Source organism: Pempheris klunzingeri, chromosome 20 (assembly GCF_042242105.1).
Source record: "Pempheris klunzingeri isolate RE-2024b chromosome 20, fPemKlu1.hap1, whole genome shotgun sequence".
NCBI lineage: Eukaryota > Metazoa > Chordata > Actinopteri > Acropomatiformes > Pempheridae > Pempheris > Pempheris klunzingeri.
This window is the reverse complement of record NC_092031.1, coordinates 14,805,837-14,828,748: the sequence shown is the minus strand read 5'-3', so window position 1 is coordinate 14,828,748 and position 22,912 is coordinate 14,805,837. Positions and strand designations below refer to the sequence as shown.

The 22,912-nt window shown below is 44.4% G+C and overlaps 3 protein-coding genes across 6 annotated transcripts in view; 2 read left to right on the top strand and 1 right to left on the bottom strand.

Annotated features, from left to right (window-relative positions):
- The window catches only part of grid2ipb (glutamate receptor, ionotropic, delta 2 (Grid2) interacting protein, b), a 28,290-nt gene extending 15,300 nt beyond the window's left edge, over positions 1-12,990 (bottom strand). Inside the window, exons 1-5 of the mRNA XM_070852141.1 lie at positions 12,745-12,990; positions 12,334-12,663; positions 11,565-11,719; positions 3,600-3,878; positions 1,085-1,170 (exon numbers count right to left, since the gene is read on the bottom strand). Of these exons, the coding sequence (XP_070708242.1) occupies positions 1,085-1,170; positions 3,600-3,878; positions 11,565-11,719; positions 12,334-12,663; positions 12,745-12,990 (1,096 nt within the window). The remainder of the gene's footprint in view (positions 1-1,084; positions 1,171-3,599; positions 3,879-11,564; positions 11,720-12,333; positions 12,664-12,744) is intronic.
- Positions 12,991-17,207: 4,217 nt separating this feature from the next.
- On the top strand, positions 17,208-19,839 carry zdhhc4 (zinc finger DHHC-type palmitoyltransferase 4). 3 transcript variants are annotated; one of them, XM_070851648.1, is made up of 7 exons: positions 17,208-17,343; positions 17,623-17,752; positions 17,850-17,923; positions 18,033-18,211; positions 18,783-18,908; positions 19,101-19,345; positions 19,460-19,839. In XM_070851648.1, exons 2-7 carry the CDS (start codon positions 17,630-17,632, stop codon positions 19,745-19,747), a joined length of 1,035 nt encoding a protein of 344 aa, XP_070707749.1. In that variant the 5' UTR covers positions 17,208-17,343; positions 17,623-17,629; the 3' UTR covers positions 19,748-19,839. The 3 variants fall into 3 exon arrangements, with proteins under 3 accessions (XP_070707749.1, XP_070707748.1, XP_070707747.1); XM_070851647.1 differs by having other exon boundaries at positions 17,616-17,752; XM_070851646.1 differs by having other exon boundaries at positions 17,584-17,752.
- Positions 19,840-20,398: 559 nt separating this feature from the next.
- pgp (phosphoglycolate phosphatase) lies at positions 20,399-22,809 on the top strand. Of its 2 annotated transcripts, none has more exons than XM_070851792.1 (2): positions 20,399-21,220; positions 21,816-22,809. In XM_070851792.1, the coding sequence occupies exons 1-2, from the start codon at positions 20,626-20,628 to the stop codon at positions 22,139-22,141; spliced, it is 921 nt and encodes a 306-aa protein (XP_070707893.1). In that variant the 5' UTR covers positions 20,399-20,625; the 3' UTR covers positions 22,142-22,809. The 2 variants fall into 2 exon arrangements, with proteins under 2 accessions (XP_070707893.1, XP_070707894.1); XM_070851793.1 differs by having other exon boundaries at positions 20,399-21,226; positions 21,822-22,809.
- Positions 22,810-22,912: the final 103 nt, after the last annotated feature.

Sequence of the window (22,912 nt, the reverse complement as noted above, 5' to 3'; positions counted from 1 at the left end):
TACTGGGAGCGATGCTGGTTGTAGAGTCTGACAGCTGCTGGAAGGAAGGAGCTGCGATATCGCTCCTTCACACACTGAGGGTGGAGGAGTCTGTCGCTGAAGGAGCTCTCCACTGCTGTCAGAGTGTCCCGCATGGGGTGGCAATCAAGTTAAGTTAAAAGTTACAGTTAAGAAATAGTCCTGAATGTACTTTCCTACAAAAAGTCCACAAGATGTAAAAATGAGGATTAATGAGACATAACATGTTGAGTGAGGAGGAGGAATTTGTCATCTCTAGACAGAGTCGGGCAAGCTGCTGCCCCCTCTTTCCAGTGTTTATGCTAAGCTAAGCTATGCTAACTGATAGACATGGCTACATATTTACTGGACATCAGAGCACATTTCCCAAAATGTCAAACTATCTCTTAAAGAAGTCACTTAGATATCTCAATATGCTGCTATATATATGTGTGTGTGTGTGTGTGTGTGTGTGTGTACATATATAAATATATATATATATATATATATATATATAGGCTATGTATAGTTTGGAGAAGCATTGAAGAGCATGTACAGTATGAGCTCCTCTGTGGCGACTATTAGGCAAACTCAAGACATAAAACGAAATAAGGAACTTTTTCTGAGATTCTGCAAAGAAAATTATAAGAGGTTCCAGATTTGTAACTGTCATTGCTTAAATGCAAAATCACAAGCTGAGCAATCAAGTTATTAAATAGATTATTGGATCTCTCGACTAGTCTGAATGTAACTGCGTAGTACTGATTGACTGCTATAAGTGTCTGTTAGTGAACAGTACAGCCTGTTCTGTGTGCTTTCCTCTTGGTGAGTCACAAAAATCTACTTCCTGGTACACTCATAGTCACACAGAAACACCTCCTGATCACCTTCAACCCCCAGCGGCTGGCACCACAACAGGCTCACCCACATAAAATACATGCCAGCCCCCCCCCCCTCCCCCGCCAGCCAACACAAAACAATGTTTGGGTTAAACCAGCACACACACACACACAGAGGAGAGGAGACATCTATCAGGACTGTTCTGTACCGTTCTGTACTGTACTGCTGTTTAATATAGGAGCGGCACCTGGGATAACGGAGTCGATGCAGACGGGAGCGTGACCTCGCAGCGTGAAGCCGAAGTTCTTCTTCCCCCTGTAGACGCGAACGATCCTGAGGAAAGGCAGGAAGCGAGGTGAAGCATTAAACATCAGATTTACAGAGTCATGACAATAGTTCTTGACTTATTATGTCCGTGAAATACATTTAAGCATAAAAGTTCATAATAAAATATGCTTTTTTTTTTTCTTCCCAACTTCAGCTGATACACAGTAACATAAAGTTCATTTTTTCACTCACGATTTTTGTGGGAATAATTGATTTTGCATTCAATAGTCACTGATAACAATATAACAATGATGATGATGTGATTTTTGCTGGGGTCTGTACCAAACAAGCATGTTCCCTCACATTTGGAGAGTATGATTTGTAGGCTGGGGCGTCTTTGTACGCTTTGGTACGCTGTGACACATTTTACCAACATCAAAGAACTGCATCGCCTCGGATGCTGGATTTGGATATATTTCTATTTCAATGATATTTTAATTAATTTGCAATTTTGTCTCAGTGGGTGTAAGTTGAAGAATGCGGAATACCTGAGGACTAAAATTCAGAATTACTAAAAATGACTTGAATTAATAAAACTCAGAATTATGTCCACACCTTTATTTTTTATGTTTTGAATACTTTCAACAGCCCTGTCTCACTTTATGCTGTTCTCAGTCCTCCTGATTCAACTGGAAATACATCAGTATTGCTGCTTACTGCTTAACAACCTTTCTGTGAATGGACGGGAAGCCCATCTGTCACTGCTGCTTACAAGGCTGTTGTTGTGCTTCACTTTTGTTTAGATTCGTCACTTCCTGTCTGTGGGAGTCTGAACAAGTGGTGATGTGATCATTACCGTGATCCATCTTTGTGATTTAGACTGATAACATGTTTTTTTTTACATAACAATCCCAACTAGTGCAGCCCCAACTCCACACCACTCCACACATTTTTCTCAGTGTTTTATTCGCTCCAGCTACCCATCTGAATAAAGACAATTCAGGACATACTCCAAATAGGGAAAAGCTCTGACATTTTGCTGATGGTGGTGCTTTGCCTTCATTCATGGAGGAGCATGATGAAAGATGAGACACTTGTGCTGTCTATCCACAGTGCGTTGCCATGGAAACGACTCAAGGCAAAACTGCCTTGATATGTAAACAGGGGGGAAGACAAAAAAGGCAAAGGGGGGAAGAAAACAGACAGATCTATTCTTTGATATCTGCGTTTAGTGGCCGTTATGTAAGACGAGCTAAATGCAGATGGGCGCAGTGCGGTGCTACGTGTGTGTGTGTGTGTGTGCGCGCGTGTGTGTGTGTGTGTGTGCGTGTGTATACGTGTTGGGCTGAACAGCCACAAAAGGAGGCACAGCATCAGCCTTGGGCACACTTGACAAACTGTCAGGCTGCTCTCGGCCTCTCCTGATTCCCATCAGTCTACAACATAGGAACATAGGATTTCGCACAAAGTCATTGTGTCAAAACCAAACAAATCTGTCAAGCCATTTCTTAAAGAAACCACTGAGACATTAACTTCTGGCTCCAATAATGCCCTGAATACACAATTGAAGGTCAATAGCGATTGATTATCAATACCTTTATCAGGCCATTTTTTTAAGAGACAGCTAAACAGAGAGACTCAACAGTGTTACACAACACTCTTGTGTTTACTCAGTTCAGGGGAGGCACCAGCATGCAGCACAACTTCCTATTGTGACTGTGCCACTTACAGTATACCACATGACGCAGCCTCTCCAATTGAACACAATCAGCTTGCCTCCTATTGTCGTGTGACCTGCCAATATGATTACACTTGACATATTCAGCCGCACATTTTCACTCCCATGTGGATGAAGGCATCTCTCGGGATTTAGTTACTTAGTTAGCTTAGTGTGGGAGTGTGGGAGTGCACTGCCACCCCTGTAATCCTGCACTAAGTCCACTGTGGTGTTAATAATTGGACAGTCGTGTAATCGGTGTGTTAGTGGGTGGAGGATTAGTGGGAGAGGTTGAGTGGTCAGAGGCTCGACAACAGTGCAGGGTTTATTCGAATGGGTGAGGAGATACACACAAGCAGCTGGTAGTTTCAGTTTTAAGACGCAAAAAACGTGGCGTTTTGGCTAAATGAAAACACAAATGAATAAAACACAAATGAAAGCGCTTTCTAACTTGTACTGTAGGTTGTAAAGGCAGTTTCTGATATGCAGAGTTTAGGGGATTTCTAAGTGCAGCTTCGTGACGACACTCAGAGGAAAACATGAGCTTTAGGATGGAAGAATCTGGATATGAAAAAAAAAGCAAGAATGGAAAAAGAGACACACTGTCCTCCCTGGAAATGTGTGAATGATAAAGTCAACGTTTGGCTGCTGCATTGTGTGTTGACTTTAACCTGTTGGTAGTCTGGTTTCCAACCGTAAACAACACTTGAAACAGAGCCAAAGAGACTCAGTTACTAGAAAAAACAACTAATTCGGAGTCTCATACATGTGTGCTCACCTCTGATTGGGTCCGATGGGGGGATGTGTGGGCATCCCAGAGACGGACTTCCTTAAGCCCCTGTCTCTCTCCGCCTCACCCCTCCCTCCGGGCTCTCCATCTCTGGGCACTGAGCTGGCCCGTTTGGACCCGTGGTGGCGCTCCGAGTGGTCCTCGCTCCGACTGCGCCGGATTCTGCCCTGCGGCTCGCTGATGCTCTTGCTGCGGCAGAGCCTGTTGATCACGTTCTGGGAGACAGCCTCGTCGAAGCGCTGGCGGTGCTTCTTGGGAATGAAGATTCTGGCGAACATGGTGGCATGTGAGGGAAAAAAAATTAAGGTGGTGATATTAGTTTTTGTCCGCAAGTTGCCTCAGAAAAAAAAGAACGGGGTGGCAAAGAGGATGGATCTACATCACAGATCCACCTCGACCCATTTTGAAAACAGAGATTTCCAGAGAAACAACAGCAGCGTGTCAAACATCCAGCGTGAGCCGAGAGTAAAAAGTGATGAGCAACGCAATCGGTGCTGAAATAAGCTTCACAATCCAAGCCCGCACTAATTCAAATCAACAGGCTCCCTCCTTCAAGATTCAAAGAAGAGAGAGAGGAGCTTTCGGTGGACAGAGGATGAGCCTTTCCCTCTGGAGGTGACTGCGGTCCCCAGAGAGAAGAAAAGAAGACAAGTTGAATGGGAAGCCAGAGGGAAAAGGTCGTTTTCTGAGGAGAGGGACAGTGGGGAAGTCTTGGCATCACTTGCTGCCTGCTGGAGTCTCACTGCTGCAGCGTGAGTTACCAGAGCCAGAATACAGCAAGAGAAAAAGGTGTGGGAGTGAGCGAGCATGGGATTCCTCCTCTACCATCTCTCTCTCTCTCTCCCTCCCTCTCCCTCTCTCCCGCTCTCTCTCTCTCATGATGTACAGTATCTCGGTCTCGCTCTTTCACTCGTCTCACCCACACTTCCGTCTACGCCTCACCTCTGTGTCACCCTGTCAGAATGAGCACAGAGCAGGAAGCTGTCGTCTTCGTACTGACCCCAAACCTCACAATTTTTCCCAAAATAACAAAGAGGCTCAACCCACCGCATTTTTTTGTTTTTTAGCTTTATGAGGTAAAGGACGATCACCATTAATCTGATCAAAAGAAGCACTCAGTAGGTGGATGGATTTTAACTAAACCAATGATTTGATTCAAGAGGAGAAAGAACATCATATCATCATACAAAATGTCTGGACTATAAATGACTATCCTCTCATAAAATTGGGGCACTCGTCAGCGACAAATGGAAAACAAAATGGTCCAATCTGGTACAGCAGAGGCCGAGATATGTTGGCTTTTAGTCCATGGCATGGATCAAACTCCAAAACGCTGGATCCTACAATTCCCATAATGCAACTTGATAACATTTTTCATTTCACACAAAAACATTTTGTGGCACAATAAACTAGCAAAATGACAAAGAGTGGGATAAGTGCAGACTGTACGTCTCATAGGTTTGCCAAACCACAGATCAGACTGTGAGAACATAAACAAAAGAGTTGCCCTCTACACATAAGGACTCGGCTGAAAACAGAAAACAAACTTTTATTCAAGTGATTAGAACTGCAGCGGGAGACAAGTCAACCACCCACACGACCATGCACACAGTTTCTGTAATTACACCTGTGAGGATATGCACGCTCTGCCCCCGTAACGGGAATCTGAAATTGTTATACTGCATGTCTAACCTTAAAGGATAAGTTCACCAGTTTATGTGGTTGGCACAATAGTCAGTAGCCTTAAAGCGATAGTTGGGATTATTTGAGTGGGGTTGTATGAGGTACTTCTTCATAGTTAGTGTATTACAGTAGATTGTGGTCAGCACTTCCCCAGTTTGGAGGAGCAGGCAGGAGTCATGGCACAGATGTGAAAGCAATGTACCACTGTGGACCTGGGCAGCAGAAAAACTTAAAACCTAAAACCTAAAAAAGGCTAAATCTAAAAACTCAACATTAAAACAGTAGTTTTACCTCCCAGAACATGGGATTTCATTGGTTATCCTGGATCCAAACTAACTACTCAAAGCACCTAAGACACACAATAACATAAGCAAACTGACTGAGGCAGTGGTAAACCAGCAACTCCCATTTTCTAAGAGGTAAAATTACTATTTTTGTGAATGGAGTCTGGTGGCTTTGAAGCAAAGGAAGAGAGAATGGCTTCAGTTCCCCGTCAAAAGGGATGACAATGTAAAGTAACGAAAAATATTCTAAATATAGCATAGCCTTAAACTAATGATGATTTTACGTCGAGACACTCAGAACTTAATTAATTGATTGCATGTTCGTTAGCTCAAAGAGGCATTAAGACCCAACCAAGAGCAAAGCCCGAACAACAACCATCTTGGCTCCCACCCACTTCAGTCTGTTGTGTTCTGACTCGCTGTTTCGCGACTGATCTGCTGATCAGATGAATAAGACAGGGTGCAGCGCGGCCTGTGAAAAACAGCACCAGTGGAGCAATTAGCCACAAACTCGCTGATGGAGACGAGAGAGATAACAGCTTCCACTGTACATGTCCATGAGAAGCTAATTAAGCTGCATAAAAGCAACTCTGACAGCTAAATAAAGCAATTATGACACACTCATTGTAGAGTGAGGGGGAGGGAGAGGGAGAGGAAAAAACAACTTCACAGCAAACGTGAGGCCTGGCCACTGTTCACTTCATTATCCAGAGTTGTTTAAGCACTTTATTAAAAGGTACTTGGGTATATATAGAGCAACTTTAGCCTTGTGCCGTGCATGTGTGGCATATAATTAAGTCTCATTTACACGTGGAACCTAAAGGTCATAGCTTCTGCTAACAACACTGGTCCTCTGCACACTAGATTTTAACTCTACAGCAGCTGAACACATCGGCCTAAAGACAAGATGTGATTACAACAACAAGAGTTATATGTTGCCAAAACATTAGGCATAATGTACCGTAGAGGTACCGTATACACACTCATACACACATAAAAACTGCAGCCAGCTGAAGTCCACTACTAAACAGGCAATCAGACACAACGCTACATTGCAGATCCACTGGGTAAAAAAGGTGTCATATTCCTTATCTCAAACATTTAGAGAAAACAGACAGAATTCATGCATTCTTAACTTTGGCGGCCTCCAGTGGCGGTTTTTAAAGACCCCTCTGTGGTTAACAGCCACGTGTGCCACCCCCCTCTTTGCGGGAGCTCTCCATTCAGCACCACAACAACACAAGGCAGAACACCAGCAGTGCAGTAGCCTGTCGTTTCAGACATGCCTCCCTCACTTGCCACTTGAATTAACATTTTTTTTTCAATGCCTGAAAGGGAATCTTTGCCAATTTTACTCATTAAGGTCAGTTCATCTGTCACAAGGAGAGTAGTTCAGTTATATAATGTTCTAAAAATTTTGGGGAGTGAGGATTTAACGAAAAATGTTGTCAAGTCACATTGTTCTGTGTCAATTTTGACCATCCTCTTTTTAATCTGTTCCCAACAAGCCCCTCTGACAGCAAGGAAGTGGATCATTACATCACTGGGATGCCCTCTCTGGGTAAAAGTCTGGTGTAGTCAAAGTTGTGCTTTAACGCTCCTGCAACTACACCCAACACTGATGTCATGGTGTGGTGACCACCAAAAACAAATCTACCAATGATTTGTAATTACTCTGATTTTTTTTATTTTAGTCACTGATCAGTTTGTTGAGCTGACATAACCTGCTGCCTGTTTGACTATTATTTCCTCCCTGTTGTCGAAAAAATGCACAATTGCAGTTCCAAAAGCAGTTTTTCTCTTCAGCAATATTCCTGGTTTAGCAGCAGAGAGGACTTTTTTCCCCATCAGAATAATTCTGAAAGGTGTTGAAATCACGTTTAAAAAATCTACATATAGTCTGTAACTGTAACTCAATGCTATCATTCGTTTTGGAGAAGCTGCCTCTTTTAAGAAATGGTCGGTATTTCATTTTTGGAACAAATGTGTTAAAGATATAGGCCACATATTCTTAGCCTGCTGTCGCCGTCTCTGCAGATTCTGATCAGGTTTGGGTACATGTATCTGACTGCAGCCTGAGAGATGTTGCCTGAGCACACACTACTAGCTACAACGAGCAGACTCCAGAGATATAAATAAATGTTCTGTAATGATGGTAGGTGTAGCAACCCACACAGTCCCTCTATGTTTGCTATCTTCGCTTCCCTGCTATTTGTCATCTATTCATATCACAGAACTAATATGTCTCAGTCTCTCACACAGATACCGTATCTGTCTGTGTAAAGGTGTGTGTGTGTGTGTGTGTGTGTGTGTAGCTGCTGCTATCAGCATTATGTTTTTATAAATACAGATGTTCATCCGTGTCAGAGAGGATGCCATCTGTTGAAAGAGCCACCTCATCACAAAAAGTTTTCCCCGTCAACTCTTGGAAACTAAATGAGTGCTCTGATTTGACCTCGTTTACACAGAACAGAGATCTATAATTATCTGAAGGAGGGTTGTGGAGGAGGAAGCCAGCAGGGAGGAAGGGACGGATTTCTCAAAAGGGAGGAATGACAAGCAGAAAACTACAAAGAGGAGACCTCATTTCATTTCGAGTGTCCAGATGTGGCTTTAATACAGACGGGCGATGTGTGAGGACTGAGGTCTGAGTGAGCACACTCAGAGAGGTGAACAGTGTGTGTGTGTGTGTGTGTGTGTGTGTGTGTGTGTGTGTGCCTTACACTGCCAGAGAAGTGAAGCACAGCGGTGGGCTTCGCATTTAAGGATAAAAGCAGCGGAATTAAAAGATAATTATGTGATTTCAAATCTGTTATGAGCGCCACTGGGCGGCTGGCCTGTGTCCAGAAACATATCAAAAGTAGATGATTAGAAATTATGCTGGTAAAAAAAAAAGGACCGCACGTCGAGTTAATGAGGAGAATAAGCTGAGAAGAACTTCAGCTGAATTAAAAAAGGGGGGAAAATCTATGATAATATGTTTTAGAACATATGTAGAATTCCAGGTTCAAGCATGACTGCAGAATGTAAATTGAAAATGAATTGAGTAAAACATACTAATACAGTATGGGGTGTATATGCCCATACCTACGTCACATCAAACATATTATATGAATTTGGTGATTAATGTTAATTGATGTGCAAATGAAGATGATGGTGCTAATTAGCACATAACACAAAGCATAGCTGAGGCCCGCGGTAACAGGTATTTGGTCAAAAATCTAAGTATTGGACAAACTGAGGTGAGGTTAGCGGTACACGAAAAGCCAGACGAAAGTAAAAGTTACTACAATCAACCCTGAAGAGGACATTCATGTGTGGACTAAATTCAGACCTAATAGCTGAGATATTTCACACAAAAAAAGCTAAAAAAAGCTAAAAAGCTAAAACCTGGGCAGTCATGGGTGGTCGATTGTGGCTTATGTTCTTCCTTCAGCCTGAACAAGCTCGCCATACTTCTACCATCCACGATGAATGGATTGTGTTGATATTGACGGACAGACTTGTTCCCCTCCAAGATATGAATGTACCGACTTTAATGCTCTTTCAGCTCATTGCCCGCTTTAATGAAAGCCAATTTTCAAACCACTAATGTTTCTTATGTTGTGCAGTGCGGCAGCTCAGCAGTGGTTTCTTACACGCTGCAGCACCTGACTCCTGCAGTTAAGATTAAACACCATCATTATCATCACTACTGAAAAGGAAAGCTTTGTGCACAGCGTGTGCTGTAGGTCAAGAGGAACTGAAATGCAGATTTGTGGATTATTTAGACCCACCATGATCGACCTTTGACCACTAGTTTTCTTTTATAGGGCAAAACTATCACTGTGGCAGCAAAAAGGTAAACTGGTTTACTGGTTTTCATTGTTAATGACCGATTTGTGGATTTGATTTCTACTACATGGCTAAAAGAGTAGAGTGGGGGGGTGTTTCTCACTGTGTTCCAACTAGCAGTATCCATAATCCATAACAATTAATAAATTATGGATTTAAAGCTCTGAATTGCCTTGAAGAAAGTTTAGAGAGCAACTGGGGAATAGAGTATTCTTCAAAGCTAAAAAACATCAAATCTCTTTGTCTGTCCCCGGCTGCATTAAATATTCACTCACCTCCAGTTTCACATTCATGAATACACTGACATCACTTTGTTAAATCAGTACAGGTGCTACAAAACAACCAGCCATAACCATATTTCATAAAACCTTAGCAAAACATGCACAAACTTCAACTATAAGAATGGAAAGGTATACTCACCCCAGACAATTCATCGTTTTAGCTGTCACCCATAGCTCAGAAATAAACTAAGGCTAAGCACTAAGTTGCACCATGCAATAGGGAGCAGAATGGCACCCACTGCTTCAGTGCTGCTTCTCTTAGGGTGGGGGGGGGGGGTGAAAGACGTGGTGGGACCTTGGTGCATGATGCAGGAAGCTGTCTTTACCAAGTGTACCAAAACGGTCACCACAGAGAGAGAGAGAGAGAGAGAGAGAGAGAGAGAGAGAGAGAGAGAGAGAGCAGGGAACAGCCCGAGCTCTGAGCAGAATAATGAGAAAAAAATCCATCAGAGCAAAACACAAAAACCCCCTCAGAGAGAGGGAGAGAGAGGGAGAGAGAGGGAGGGAGAGGTGTGAGATGGGTGGGGGATGGAGACCACAGAGAGATGGCATTACTGTTAGTATTGGTGCTTGTGAAAATAGGAGTGTCTTTTATTACAAAATTGCCAATGAGGAGTTCTCTGTCAGCAGAGTTTGAATTATTCATGGACGATTTAAGGCAGAAAATTCTGTCGCCTCACATTTCAGGTGGAGAAGCAATAAAACTACTTCAGCACTGGCTTCATACTATTGGGAACCCTTCTTACAGTAGATTAATGACACTAAAAAGAGTTAGAAGTGGTGTAGTAGTGGAGGAAGTCAGTGTAGTAAGAGAACAAAAGGTATGGTTTGGCTCCACTAGCGGAAGAAGTGCAATCTGTGGACAAACTGTCTGGGGATTTAGAGAAAGGCCGGAGTGCTGGTCATTTTGGCTCTTAGACCGCCACATAACTGGCTGCCTGAGTGGTTTTTCACATTTAGTCATCTGGCATTATTCCATGTGTGGAAACACCTTCAAAAAACCTGTTGGATATAGCTCCAGTTTTTTTTTTTTGTTTTTTGGAAAGGGCTGTGGTTACAGAGCAGCATGACCATCAGCATTAAATTATGTTTTAATGAAGCGAGCACTCAACTCAGTCTGTCTGTGGCTCATCATCACAGACACCTCCATGCTGGGAGCTCGCTCCACGTTGCCAATCCAACTCTAAGCTTGGGCCCCTCCATGTCAGTTTAGTTTCACTAACGCTGATGACACTTTAAGCGACTTGGAGGGTCAGTGTGGATTTACCCCCGGGTGGCAGATGGGGCCCACCCAAACCTAAAGTGGAGCTCTGACATGGCTAGCAGCAGACAAGACCCTCTCAAATCAGTTTACGTGGTCATTATGAAGTAAATCTCTGCAGATTATTTTACTTTTCACTGGGTTGACAGGGAAAAAACAAGTGGGAATGTGTGTGGGACTAATGATCGGACAACACAGGAGGCTTTGCAGTAGAACAAACTGCAATATTGATTATCTTGATTCTTATCTCCTCAGTTCACAGCCTGCAGTGGAAAGGTAATGCATTTCTTGAGATTTTATGGAATATTTTGCCTTTAAGGGACAGTTTGACAGCACAGAATGACAGGAAACATGGCCAGAGGGGGAGATGTGTTGGTTACATGATATGTTTCTCTGACAGCCCAGGATAATACTTTTTGCAGTCAATAATTGGCCACTTTCAGAAGGTTTCAAAAGGGTGAATTAGAGAATCCAGGCCAGAAACAAGGATCATCCTCTAAACTGAATTTACAGCCATCTTTCAAACCTTCCCTCTACTCTCTACCAGCAGTGAATTCCACACTGTGTTTGGTAGTGCACTGTAATGGGAACTGAGGCATCTGGCTCTTACCTGATGCTGGAGATGAGCTGTCGATGCTCGTCAGTGGTGAGTATGTCGGGCAGGACCGAGGCCAGCCACTCAACTCTCTTCTCGGCTGCGTACTGCTTAAGCGCAGCAAAGAGTTTCTCTTTCACTTCGGGTTCATCACCTAAAATCTGGTCGACCTGAGGGAGGTTGGACAGTGATGTTAGAGGCTGGGGGGAGTTCGAGGACAAGTCAGTAAAACTGGAAAATGGGGTAGGTGCTGTCACCTCATAGTTTTACACAGGGCCAGATTGTTACCATAACAACACTTCATCTGCAAAAAGAAAAGAGCCTTACTCAATATATACTGTATTTTCCCATCTACCCAAGGGTTTTCTACTTTTTTATCCTGCTTTTTTAATGCCACTATAAACTATTTAAAAGCTTCTCTAAATATATGTGTCTGTATAAAACTGCACACATACATTTGTTGGCTGATGAAGGATTTAGCAGAGCTACTGTGAGCCCTGTTATTTGGGTCTTAAAGCCCCTGAAAACCTGGTTTCAAAGAAAAAAGTATTTCTCTAACAGTATTTCTGAATTCTGATTGGTTCACAGAAACCACCCTTTTCCAAATGTGACTGAAGTTTTGTAAGATAGGCAAAAATTTCTCAAATTCTCAAAGTCCATCCATCCATTGTCTATACCGCTCACCCTTCAGGGCTGCAGGGGGCTGGAGCTAATCCCAGCTGACATTGGGCAAGAGGCAGGGACTTAGCCTGGACCCTGCTTCACGTTTTGTATTTAGACGTACCTTCCTGTTGAACTCCAGAGCTTTATGTTTGCGATCCAGTCTCGCCCCCTCTCCCCCCATCTGACTGTCCTCTATGCTGATGCTGTGTTTCTGCCTCGGGCCGAGGCACAGCACCCCCAGACGGAGCGTCCTCCCCTGAGAGGCCTTGATCAACGCCGCGGCCGTCTCGTGCTGCCTGACGGGGATACCGTTGACCTCCATGACGTAATCGCCAGCCCGCAGACCTGCACGGCCGGCCGGAGAACAAGGGGAGCAGTCCTCCACCAGCAGGGGGCAGTCTCCCACGATAGTGAACCCAAAACGACCATCTGGACCTGGTATGATGTCCATCTGTAATGTGGGACAAAGTAAGTATGAATTACTAATATGACTTGACCTCAGGACATACCCTCAAAAGGCTCAGGATCAGACCTGCTGTATGCGGGACACCACTCCGATGCTGGGAGGGATGTTCTTCTGAGTCTGGGCGATGGCGATGACAGCTTGGGGACCCAGCGTTGACACATTGTGGCCCTCGATCTCCAGGACCTGATCACCAGCCTGCAACCCTGCCAGGTGGGCGCTGCTGCCTTCCTCCACCGACAGGATGTAGCTGGGTCCATTCCCACCCAGTTGGAAGCCGAACTCCTCAGGCCAGCCCTGGTTGGACGACGGCATGCTGAGGACTTTGGGGATGAGAGGGTAGGATAAAATAGGAGAAGTGGGAGAAAGACAAGATATAAGATTTGAAGGTGGAAGACTCATAAGCCAAGGATTTCGAGAGATGGTCCTAAACTCTGGAGCTTCACAAAAGACAAAAATAAGTAACGTTATGGCACAGCATGCTAAAAAATTAAGAAAAACTCAGACTTACCCACTGTGGCTAATACACTCAAGTCTATCGACATTGCAAAAACACCTTTGGATCAAATAATCCTTTGCATGCTTTAAAAAGAGCTTCAGTTCTGAGCATTCATGCCCTGTCTCTGCTCCCTCATGCTATCTCCCGTGTCTCAGGTTGTACGATCGAGTGCGGCTCTGTAACCCTCTACCCTGAACCATGACACACTCAGCGGTCCCTGACCTGGTTCACAAACTCCAAAGCAGCCAATCAAATTAAGGCATCGCAGAGATTGTGACCTTAATTAGTTTGAGAGACAAAAGTTCCTCCAGATATTTTTTTTTTTTCTACCCAGTGCACATGTGAGTGTATCCTGTTGAATGATGATTATGCAATAAAGTAAGAGAGCACACCACTGACTGCACTGATCATTCCTAAGCAGGTAAGACACACACAATGACATTAAATCACATCCAAATAAGGGAAACTGATACATATAGAGGCACTTAATGGCCAAATGTTGCACTGAACTAGAATGACAGTAACAATGAATTAATCCATGTGACATGTTTTAAAGAACATCTCAACAAATACAGAATTACAAAATTTGACACGTAGGCCTTTGCTAAATATAATCAACTATAAACCCTCTGGCCCAGCTGGAAGCTAATGATGTGCTCCACAGCCTCCAAAGCCAAAGCTGGATTCACTTAGTGGACGAAGCTGATAAAAGACTTACAGAAATCTTTAGATGGATACCGAGAGCCCCGTTTGCTCTGCCGAAAAGAGTATCTGCCTTTTTTGTTTTGCAAAAACTTCTTCATGGTGAATGTCAAAAAGCAGGTGGCCTGCTAGCAGTCTGATATCCAATCTGTCTTCTCAAATAAAACGTTTTTAAAAATATGTGTAAAAAAATCCCCCCTGATCACCCGGAAACCCAAAGTCAAACAGAGGGGGTGACGAACTCAAAACATTGCCTCATTCTTCCACCTTGAAAACCACAGCAGTGTCCTCATGAGCAAAGGGTGAGTGTGCATGAAAAGCGAGTGCAGTCTCTCTGTGAGTGTGTACAGGAGCCAGTCCTGCGTCTCATCCCTGATTCATCCTAGGGCCAGTCTGCTTGCACAGTGTTAATCAGAAAACTGGGACGCGTGCACCCGCGCACCTCGGTTCCTTAATAATTCTCTCTCCAAAAAGGGTATTGTGAGGCCTCATTTTTCTATAAATACACCAATGTGTCTTTTTCCTCCTCCTCCTCTCTTGGCTAGGTGGCTCTCCGAGGGACCGCTGCTGGCCCAGAATCACTCTGCGTCGATGCAAGAAAGCCAGATGAGTACTAATTGGAGCGTCTGCTTGCCTGGAATTCTGCGTGTCCATGTGTGTGCTTCCGTGTGTGTGAGCATGTCCGGTCCATTGAGAAGGGGCAGGGGCAATTTAAGACTTTAGCCTGTAGGATAAGTAGGATTATGAGCTGAATCTTCAGCGCTCCTCCACCCCCTGTCATTAATACTGAAACGACACATGCTCCCCTGCCTTAACGAACGCATGCACTGACTGTAGTGGAGCCATACAGGGGCACAGCACAGGACGAGTGTGACAAAACACTGCAGGGTCAAGATACAGTCTGTATCAGAGGCTGAGTGTAGGTCAAAGCTGGAGTGAGAACATTTACAAGTGAGGTTTAAGAATGACAGCACAAAACAGGTGCAGCAGTGTAACAGGCTTAAAGCCATTACTGTATATGTACAGGCATACGTTTTTAGATGATAAGCGCATCTTCCAATTTGTTCGCAGAAAGATGTGAAATGTTGAAAATTAGTGTAGTTTTTGCATTGATTTCAGCCCAGCAGCGTCCGCCAGAGAGCCTTTTGTATCCCATAGTATTCAAGAAATTTCAGATCCTTGTGGCTTTAATTTTGTAAATAACCAATATCATGCACAGTCAATAATAAGGAGTGAGAGTACAGGGTGGAGACCTCAGATTATCCCTGAGGCAGCAACATTTATTATTAATGTAACAGAAAAGGAATGAGTTTTCTTTTGGGATGGCGGTGGAACAATGTCTCAACGTACTCTTTATTGATATTTTGTTTAAAGTTGCACTAATCAATGTTTTCATCAATAGTTCCTGTCTGCTCTGTGGAGGAATTTTCAGACCCTTTCATTTTTAGCAACTTTTGGCTGTTTTATTTTCTTTTTACAACATAACTGTTTTGTTTTTTTTGTTTGTTTGACCTCACTGTTCTCATGAACCCCTATCCTGTCACTCCAGGCAGCTGAACCCCCCCCACCGCTGAACTCAACGTGCCCAGCAGTAAACGGCAAACTTGGCAACTAGCTGGTGACCCTGGTTAAGCATTTAGCAGCTCAAGACCCTGATTTTTTTGTCAGGAGTTGGAGAAGACGAGGTCACAGAAATGCGATGCTAAACAAATGTTAATGAGTAAATAAGCAACTGCTTGTTAAAACATTACCCACAAATTAAGCATAACAACTTTTAAAGGCCATAATAGGGCAAAATAAAATAAGACTATATACAGTAAAATAATACTGTTTTTAGTAGACATAAACTCTATTAAAGTCCTCCTACTCCATCCACTGTTTTCACTTATTTCGGCCTCCACACATGACTACGTTGGACTGTGTGTGCAGGTTAGATTTGATCGGCATCTCGTGCAGACATAAAAGTACAATACACGAAAACTACCAGGAGGTAAATGTAATAACTTACTTCCACCTTTGAGTATGAGATATCATGTAGAGGGAGAAAACATCCAAAAAGGTTATCATATGATTTAGTATTATTGTAAGGACGTCACAGACACACTCAGTCAGTAGTAGGTTTGTCAATGGTGGCTGTTAACATGCTGCAATTAGTGAATTAAAATGAAAATAAATTAAAATTATTGAATTAAAAAGAGAAAGTATTGAGGAAAGGCTGCAGGTTACTGGAGTGTAAACTGTCATTGACAGCAAATCACCCAGTATGGAGCGGGCAGTTCTGTACCAACTGAATAATTAAACACAAATGGCTGTATCTCCAAACAGACCCAGTTCACTTCAATCAAACTCTCCTCTTGCACTACAGCCAAGACGGTTACTCTTGCGTGACAAGACGACGGACAGAAAACTGACATTTCACAGGGAACTGAGTCTGTTAAAACTGTCACAGCCTTTTCACTCAGTTAGTAAAAGTGTAATAAAGTCTTCTTTAGAGAAATCAGGTACACATTTAAGCATATTGATTGTTTTATATTTAAAACACAGGGGGCCTGAAAGAATTTATCCTTAAGAAAAACAACAGTGGCACTTCATTAATCATAACCAAGAAGTGTAACTGCAAACACACTTAACACATTGTGTCTAATCACATATCCAGCATAAGAAAAAGCTAAAATAACTGACACACACAGCAAAAATCAGCAAAGCCACACATCCCGTACCTTTTTAAACAGCACCCATGGGTGTGTACGAAGAGCTCCTGAGTAATGCTCCCCTCTCCAGCACTGTGAGCTGTAATATGAGTGCTGGGCCATGTCGGCAACCAGATCCAACAGGTGTCTTGTGTTGCCTTGTTGCATTGTGTGGAGCACTGGAGGGCTGTGACAGAGAGAAAGCAGTACTAAGTCACTGGGAGTTAGTTATTCATGTCTGACTTGGAGGAGGTAATGTGCTCTTTGCATATAATGAACTGACCTCCTGATACGTCCTGACCTCCTGGTGGAAGCTGAAGTGTATCACCTCTTCATCTGATTCAGGAAACAAGACATATTTCAGATAAATAAAAGGTTCTTCATCAAGAGAGAGGTATTTAAAGGACAATGCAGCATCACCACCTGACTTTTCATTATAAAAACTTATTTGTAAGCTTTGAGAGGATTGTGCACGCGTGGATTTTTATTAACAACACGGAGACAGAAGATGATTGATATCTGGACAAAGTTCACATTAATCAGCATTCAGACATAATGCTAACAGATCCTTTCCCCCGCCCCCCCCTGCAGCAGAGCAACACAACCCACCAGCTGTTAGCTCGAAGATTAGCCACCTCGATGCTAAGGAAGTAGCATTGTTTACAGAGCGTGTTCATGGACCAAAAGTGGAGCCGGTGGCCACAGCGCTAACCAAACCAACAATGTTGACGTGAGATAAAACGCTGAAAGGCAGCTATGTGTGACCTCGACTAGAAGGTGAAATTAATCAGTAAAGAAAGAAAGTAATAGATACGCGGGTTTGCTAACTGTGGGTGGTGACGTCTGTTAGCTAGCATGCTAACGCAAACTTGTTTGAGTCGTTTTAGTAGACACGCTCGACTTTGCGTCACCATGTTTGAACAAGATAAGCAGAGAAACTTCATTGTGGCAAACGTGTAACTTCTTAATATCTCTTATTTTAATGCCCCCGTTCGTTGTGAGTTTGTATTATTGTAGCGTTAATCACCTGTTGTTTTGCGTCTCTGGAGCCGCCAGGTGAGACATGGATTTCCTCACTCTGTTCGCTATCTACGTCGTAGTGGTGCTGATATGTATAGTCCTAGTCTGCAAGTACTCAGGCCAGCAGCAAACCCCCTTTAACGCCCTCCTCAACAACATAGGAAAGGTAAGAAAAGAAGCGTTTTGACTGCACTTCCGCAAACCGACACCACGTGGCGCTGTTGGACTAGTTTATCAGAGCTGCTGATGCTTCTTCTCCACAGGTAGTTGGACCATTCACGCCAAAATGGCTCCAAACGTTTTCACAGAGGACCTTGCACAAGCTGTTTCATCAGAGGTGTGTAGTTAAAGTGTTCCCAGAAATACACACATCATCATTATGTATTTTAAGTCTGTATCTGTGTCTCCAAACAGTTATAATTCTATGTGTTTCCTTCTAATTGCAGGAACAACATGTTCATCTATCTGCATGTCCTGCTCGAGGGTGCTGTGTATGCAGAGTTCACCTACGAGGTGTTTGGCTTCTGCAGGGAGATGGACACCACCCTGAGCAGCCTGTCTGTGCCTTATGTCCTGTTGGCCATCAAGACCTTTTTCTTCTACCTCTGCATCAAGAGAGATCCAGGTTATTATTCTGTTAGCTGTATACTGAATACTAACCCAACCCAGCATGCCAGTGATTTATTCTTTGGCAGTCGCTGCTGTATTTTGTCATATGCGTGACATATAAGCCATGACATACATTGGTAATTACATTTTGTCACCTGGAGGGTGAAACAATTTTCTGGGAGAGGCTGGTAATCTAGGGACAGGCTCCGCAGCATCACCCAAAGTATATTAAAACAGGCAAATGTATCCCTATGTGCGTCCATGGCTTGGGAGTGACAGATGCAGCTGCTGCGCTCATTTCCACTCTCTCTATCTGTTTAGTTCCTTGCACCAAACTGAACTTAAAACATCTGTCTTTTAGAGTTTAGCTTGTTTAGCTCATATTTGGATTGTGTCCTTGAATTTTGCTGTTGTTTGTATGCTCGCTCATTCAGTTTAGTCTTAAAAATCACTGACAAGTTCTGGACAGGATACAGTTCATGTGGACTCTCTCTGTCCTTCTCATATCAACGCCTGAAGTACTGATGTGTGTTTTGTGTTATTACACTTCAGTCATTTTTTCTCATCTCTCCTCTCGACTCTGGCAGGCACTGTGACAAAGAAGAAAGTCTCCGGCCAGCTTCACATCTATCCTTATGACGGGAGGCTGTTTCAGCCGGGAGTGTCGTGTCCGACCTGCCAGCTCGTCAAACCGGCCCGCTCCAAACACTGCAGTGAGCTTTCTGTCATAGACGTCTCCTCGTGCCGGCTATTCTGCTGCCTCAGAATTTGATAATAAAACAAATATTGTAGCTGTTGTCGCTTTTGCTACATTTACAAACCATTTTACTTGAATTTTAGCCACATTGGAACAAGAGAAACAGAATTGTACTCAGTGCTCACCGTAAACACCGTCTGTATTCCAGGGGTCTGCAACAGGTGTGTCCAACGATTCGACCACCACTGTGTCTGGGTGAACAACTGCATCGGTGCTCAGAACACACGCTACTTCTTGCTATACCTCTTCAGCGTGTGTGCAATGGCAGGCGACATCGCCCTACTAACAGGAGACATGCTGCTTCACGCCGTGCTGCGGTCAGGGCTCCTGACAGCCAGTTACATCGATGACTACGGCCAGCAGCAGCCGGCAGGGCCTCTGTTTGTTGTACAGGTGAGACTGAGTACGGCTGATACACTGTGTATGATATAAACATGCTGCAGCCATGTTTATTTGTAATTTAATATGTCATGGTGCGCTGAAATGTTTTTTCCTCTGTCCCTCCAGCATCTGTTCCTTACCTTCCCCCGAATCGTCTTCATGCTGGGATTTCTGATTTTTGTCTTCTTCCTCCTGGCGGGTTACGCCCTGTTCCATTCCTACCTGGCTCTTGTCAACCAGACGGCCAATGAGTGGTACAAAAGCCGGGGTTACGTTTGTCAGCACTGCCACCCAACTGCTCCAGCGGACCTGCCGACAGACCACACTAAGAGATACTACTACAGCAGAGGGCTACTCCCAAACCTGGGAGAGATTTTCTTCCCTCCACTACCTGTTCAGAAAAAACACAACTGAAAAACACATACTGCCTTTTGTGCTGTTATGCTGCGTTTACTGCCCCTAAGAACTACTGCTGACTGAAGAAATAAAGTTTATATTAGCCATTTCTTCATGGGTTCTGGTGTCTGTCTCCCACAAGGTGTTATAAATGTAACAACATTGTCAGTAAGCTCAAAACTAATCTGTGTTGGGTCAAATCATTGTATGTTACCTAAATGTTCAAGCATAGGACACTTAATTAAGCCCCTTTCTATCCTTTGCCTGCCATCAACTAAAGCACAGACACTTCCAGTGCTGAAGCAAACAACATGTCTTCTTATTTTTCATATTTTATTCAAAACATGATCATAGATTCAGATCATCAGAGCCGCCATACATTAAGCTTTCTTTCTTCACATCTCATGGGATATATAGTTTGTACTAAAAGGTTTAACTCATTTGTAACTGTCAAATAACAGGGCGTTTAGCCTCTGCTGTTAGCTGGGTAGTTTAGAATAGCACAGCTTTATTTATTTGTTTATTTATTTATTCCGCCAGTTATTGAAAGATAAATTCCGTTCGTGACCGGAAGTGGGTCCGGTCTACTTCCTGTGTGGTTTCCATAGAGTCCATGGTGGCTCCTGTCACTTTAAGCCGGTGCGGAAGTAAGCGCAGAGTTGCTGCAACAGTCGGTGGAAGGTCAGGCTTCATCTCCGGTGAATTTCAGCGCTACACTTATTTAAGCAAACCGGTCGGCTGAGCCGGTTCTTCCTTTCGCTGTAAGTGAAGCTGAGCGCGGGTACACAGAGTTCTAAATTACAGGTGTGTTTGAGAGCGTCAGCTAGCGAGCCAGAGCTGACTGTAGGGAAAGTAACGATCATTTTAAAGTCTGACAGCGCGTGACGGCTGGGTTCATGTCTGGGGCAAAATGCACGCGGCTGAGCGGGGCGCTGGTGAAACAAGTGCTGGAGTCTGTGGACAGCGTCCTGTTTGACTGCGACGGGGTCATCTGGCGGGGGGACCAGGTCATCCCCGGCGCCCCCCAGGTCATAAACCTGCTCAAGGAAAACGGGAAAAAGGTCTTCTTCGTGACCAACAACAGCAGCAAGACGAGGAAGATGTACGCAGACAAAATGTCCACGCTGGGGTTCGACGTGAAGGAGGACGAGGTGTTCGGGACCGCGTACTGCTGCGCCATGTACCTGAAGACGGTCTGCAAGCTGGCGGGCAAAGTGTACCTGTTGGGGAGCAACGCGATGAGAGAGGAGCTGGAGGCGGTGGGGATCCAGCAGACCGGGGTGGGACCTGACCACATCTTCGGGAAGCAGGCCGACTGGGCCACCGTGCCCCTGGATCCCGAGGTGAAGGCGGTGGTGGTCGGCTTCGATGAACATTTCAGCTACATGAAGCTGAACAGAGCCTTGCAGTACCTGACCCAGCCGGGCTGTCTGTTTGTAGGGACCAACCGGGACACCAGGCTCCCCCTGGAGGGGGGCAAGTCCGTCCCAGGTAGGGGTGCTCACTGGGTGCATGCATATACACACATCACAGCGGATTAACGCGGATTAACGCCCTGCAGCACATGCTGGCCACAGACAGTGGAGCTACTGTACACATCCGGCTCAACTCAGCTCTGAAGTGTTGACTGGTGATAAATAAGGTCTCACTTCTCAATCTGTCAGGTGAATTACGAGTGAGTCGTTCATTTTAAGGTAAATCTTGTGTCTAAATATGTACAAGTTTGTGATCTGATGTGTTGAAGCTGAAGATTTCCTCATTTGTATGTAACAAGGGCAGTGAGTCTGCCTCCTGGAGAGCTTTAGACCAGGACACACAGGCACGTTTTAAAAAGGTGTTCGGTTTGATGTGCAAAACATGTAAAAACACAGGTTGAGGCAGCTGCACCTGCTTCAACGTCCATCAAATGACAGAAATGCTGTCAAAGTTCATATCAAAAAGTTGAACTTGATTTGACTTGACTGATCGCGATCCTGTGGTCTCAGGACAAAGCGAGTATTAGATCACCCAACCTAATTCAGATCCAGGGGAAATATTGAAGTGGACTCACCATTTTCATCATCTTCCTCCCCCCTCCTCCTCCCAGGTACAGGCTGCCTGCTGCAGGCCGTAGAGACAGCAGCTCAGTGCCAGGCCCAGACGGTGGGCAAACCCAACCACTTCATGTTCGACTGCGTGGCCTCCCAGTTCGGCGTGGACCCCGACCGCTGCCTGATGGTGGGCGACCGCCTCGACACGGACATCCTGCTGGGCTCCAACTGTGGCCTGAAGACCCTCCTCACCCTCACGGGGGTCAGCACTGTGGCGGACGCCGAGGCCCATCAGAAGAGCGGGAGCGTGGAGCGGCAGGGGATGGTGCCAGATTACTACGTGGAGAGCATCGCAGACCTTCTTCCTGCCCTGCAGGGATGAAAGCGCTGCAACTCTGTCAGGACTGAAGTGTAGCTAGGCGAAGGAATTTGGCCAGCCTGTCACATGCCAGGCTCCGTTGTCCTCTAAAAGGGAATATTTTTTCATTAAGATTAATGTGAGTAAAATCATCTCTACAACAAAGTCACAACTGCTGTGTGACAGAGGAGACACGGACTCTATCATTAAAACCTGCTACTGTAACATGATATTGATGTTTTATTAGTAATGACACAAGAACAATAATTTCCTGTATTGTTTCAGTGTTGAAGAGTTTATGTCACTAACGGAGTACAGAGTATGTGCTGTTTCTCTGAATGTGAGCGTACCCACCCTGTCTCCTCTTAAGCAACTACAAGCCAAACTCAAGGAAGGAAATGAGCACACAGTGTGTGTCAACAGTCTAGTAATGTATGTGTGTTCACGTTTACAGCTGTTTTAATGTCAGGCTAAAAGGCACTGACCTGGCCCGGTTTTAGCTTTTTGCTTTATGTCTTTTCACACCTCACACAGACAGGGATGGTGCAGTGATGCTCAGTTGTCATTCTGTTCTGCCACACGTTTTAAAGGTAATCCAACCTTCCTTTTATCTTTTTTTTTTTTTTTTTTAACTGATGTTCTTGTCTCACCAAATCACTGAAAGGAATGCTCAAATCTGTAATAAAACATTAACTATCTTTAGTAAATCAGCGTCTGCTCTGTGTGACTTTAAGTTCAAAGTGAAGACGGCAAACTTCCCCCTAAGTCCTGTGCTTAAAGTCACCTTGGGCTGTC

Bases quoted from the DNA above. Each gene is read 5' to 3' on its own strand.
- zdhhc4 (XM_070851648.1), top strand. From the start codon at position 17,630: ATGGATTTCCTCACTCTGTTCGCTATCTACGTCGTAGTGGTGCTGATA. The intron at 17,924-18,032 runs GTGTGTAGTTAA...TTCTAATTGCAG, and splicing joins CACAAGCTGTTTCATCAGAG to GAACAACATGTTCATCTATC. The intron at 18,909-19,100 runs GTGAGCTTTCTG...TCTGTATTCCAG, and splicing joins GGCCCGCTCCAAACACTGCA to GGGTCTGCAACAGGTGTGTC.
- pgp (XM_070851792.1), top strand. From the start codon at position 20,626: ATGTCTGGGGCAAAATGCACGCGGCTGAGCGGGGCGCTGGTGAAACAA. The intron at 21,221-21,815 runs GTAGGGGTGCTC...TCCTCCTCCCAG, and splicing joins GGGGGGCAAGTCCGTCCCAG to GTACAGGCTGCCTGCTGCAG.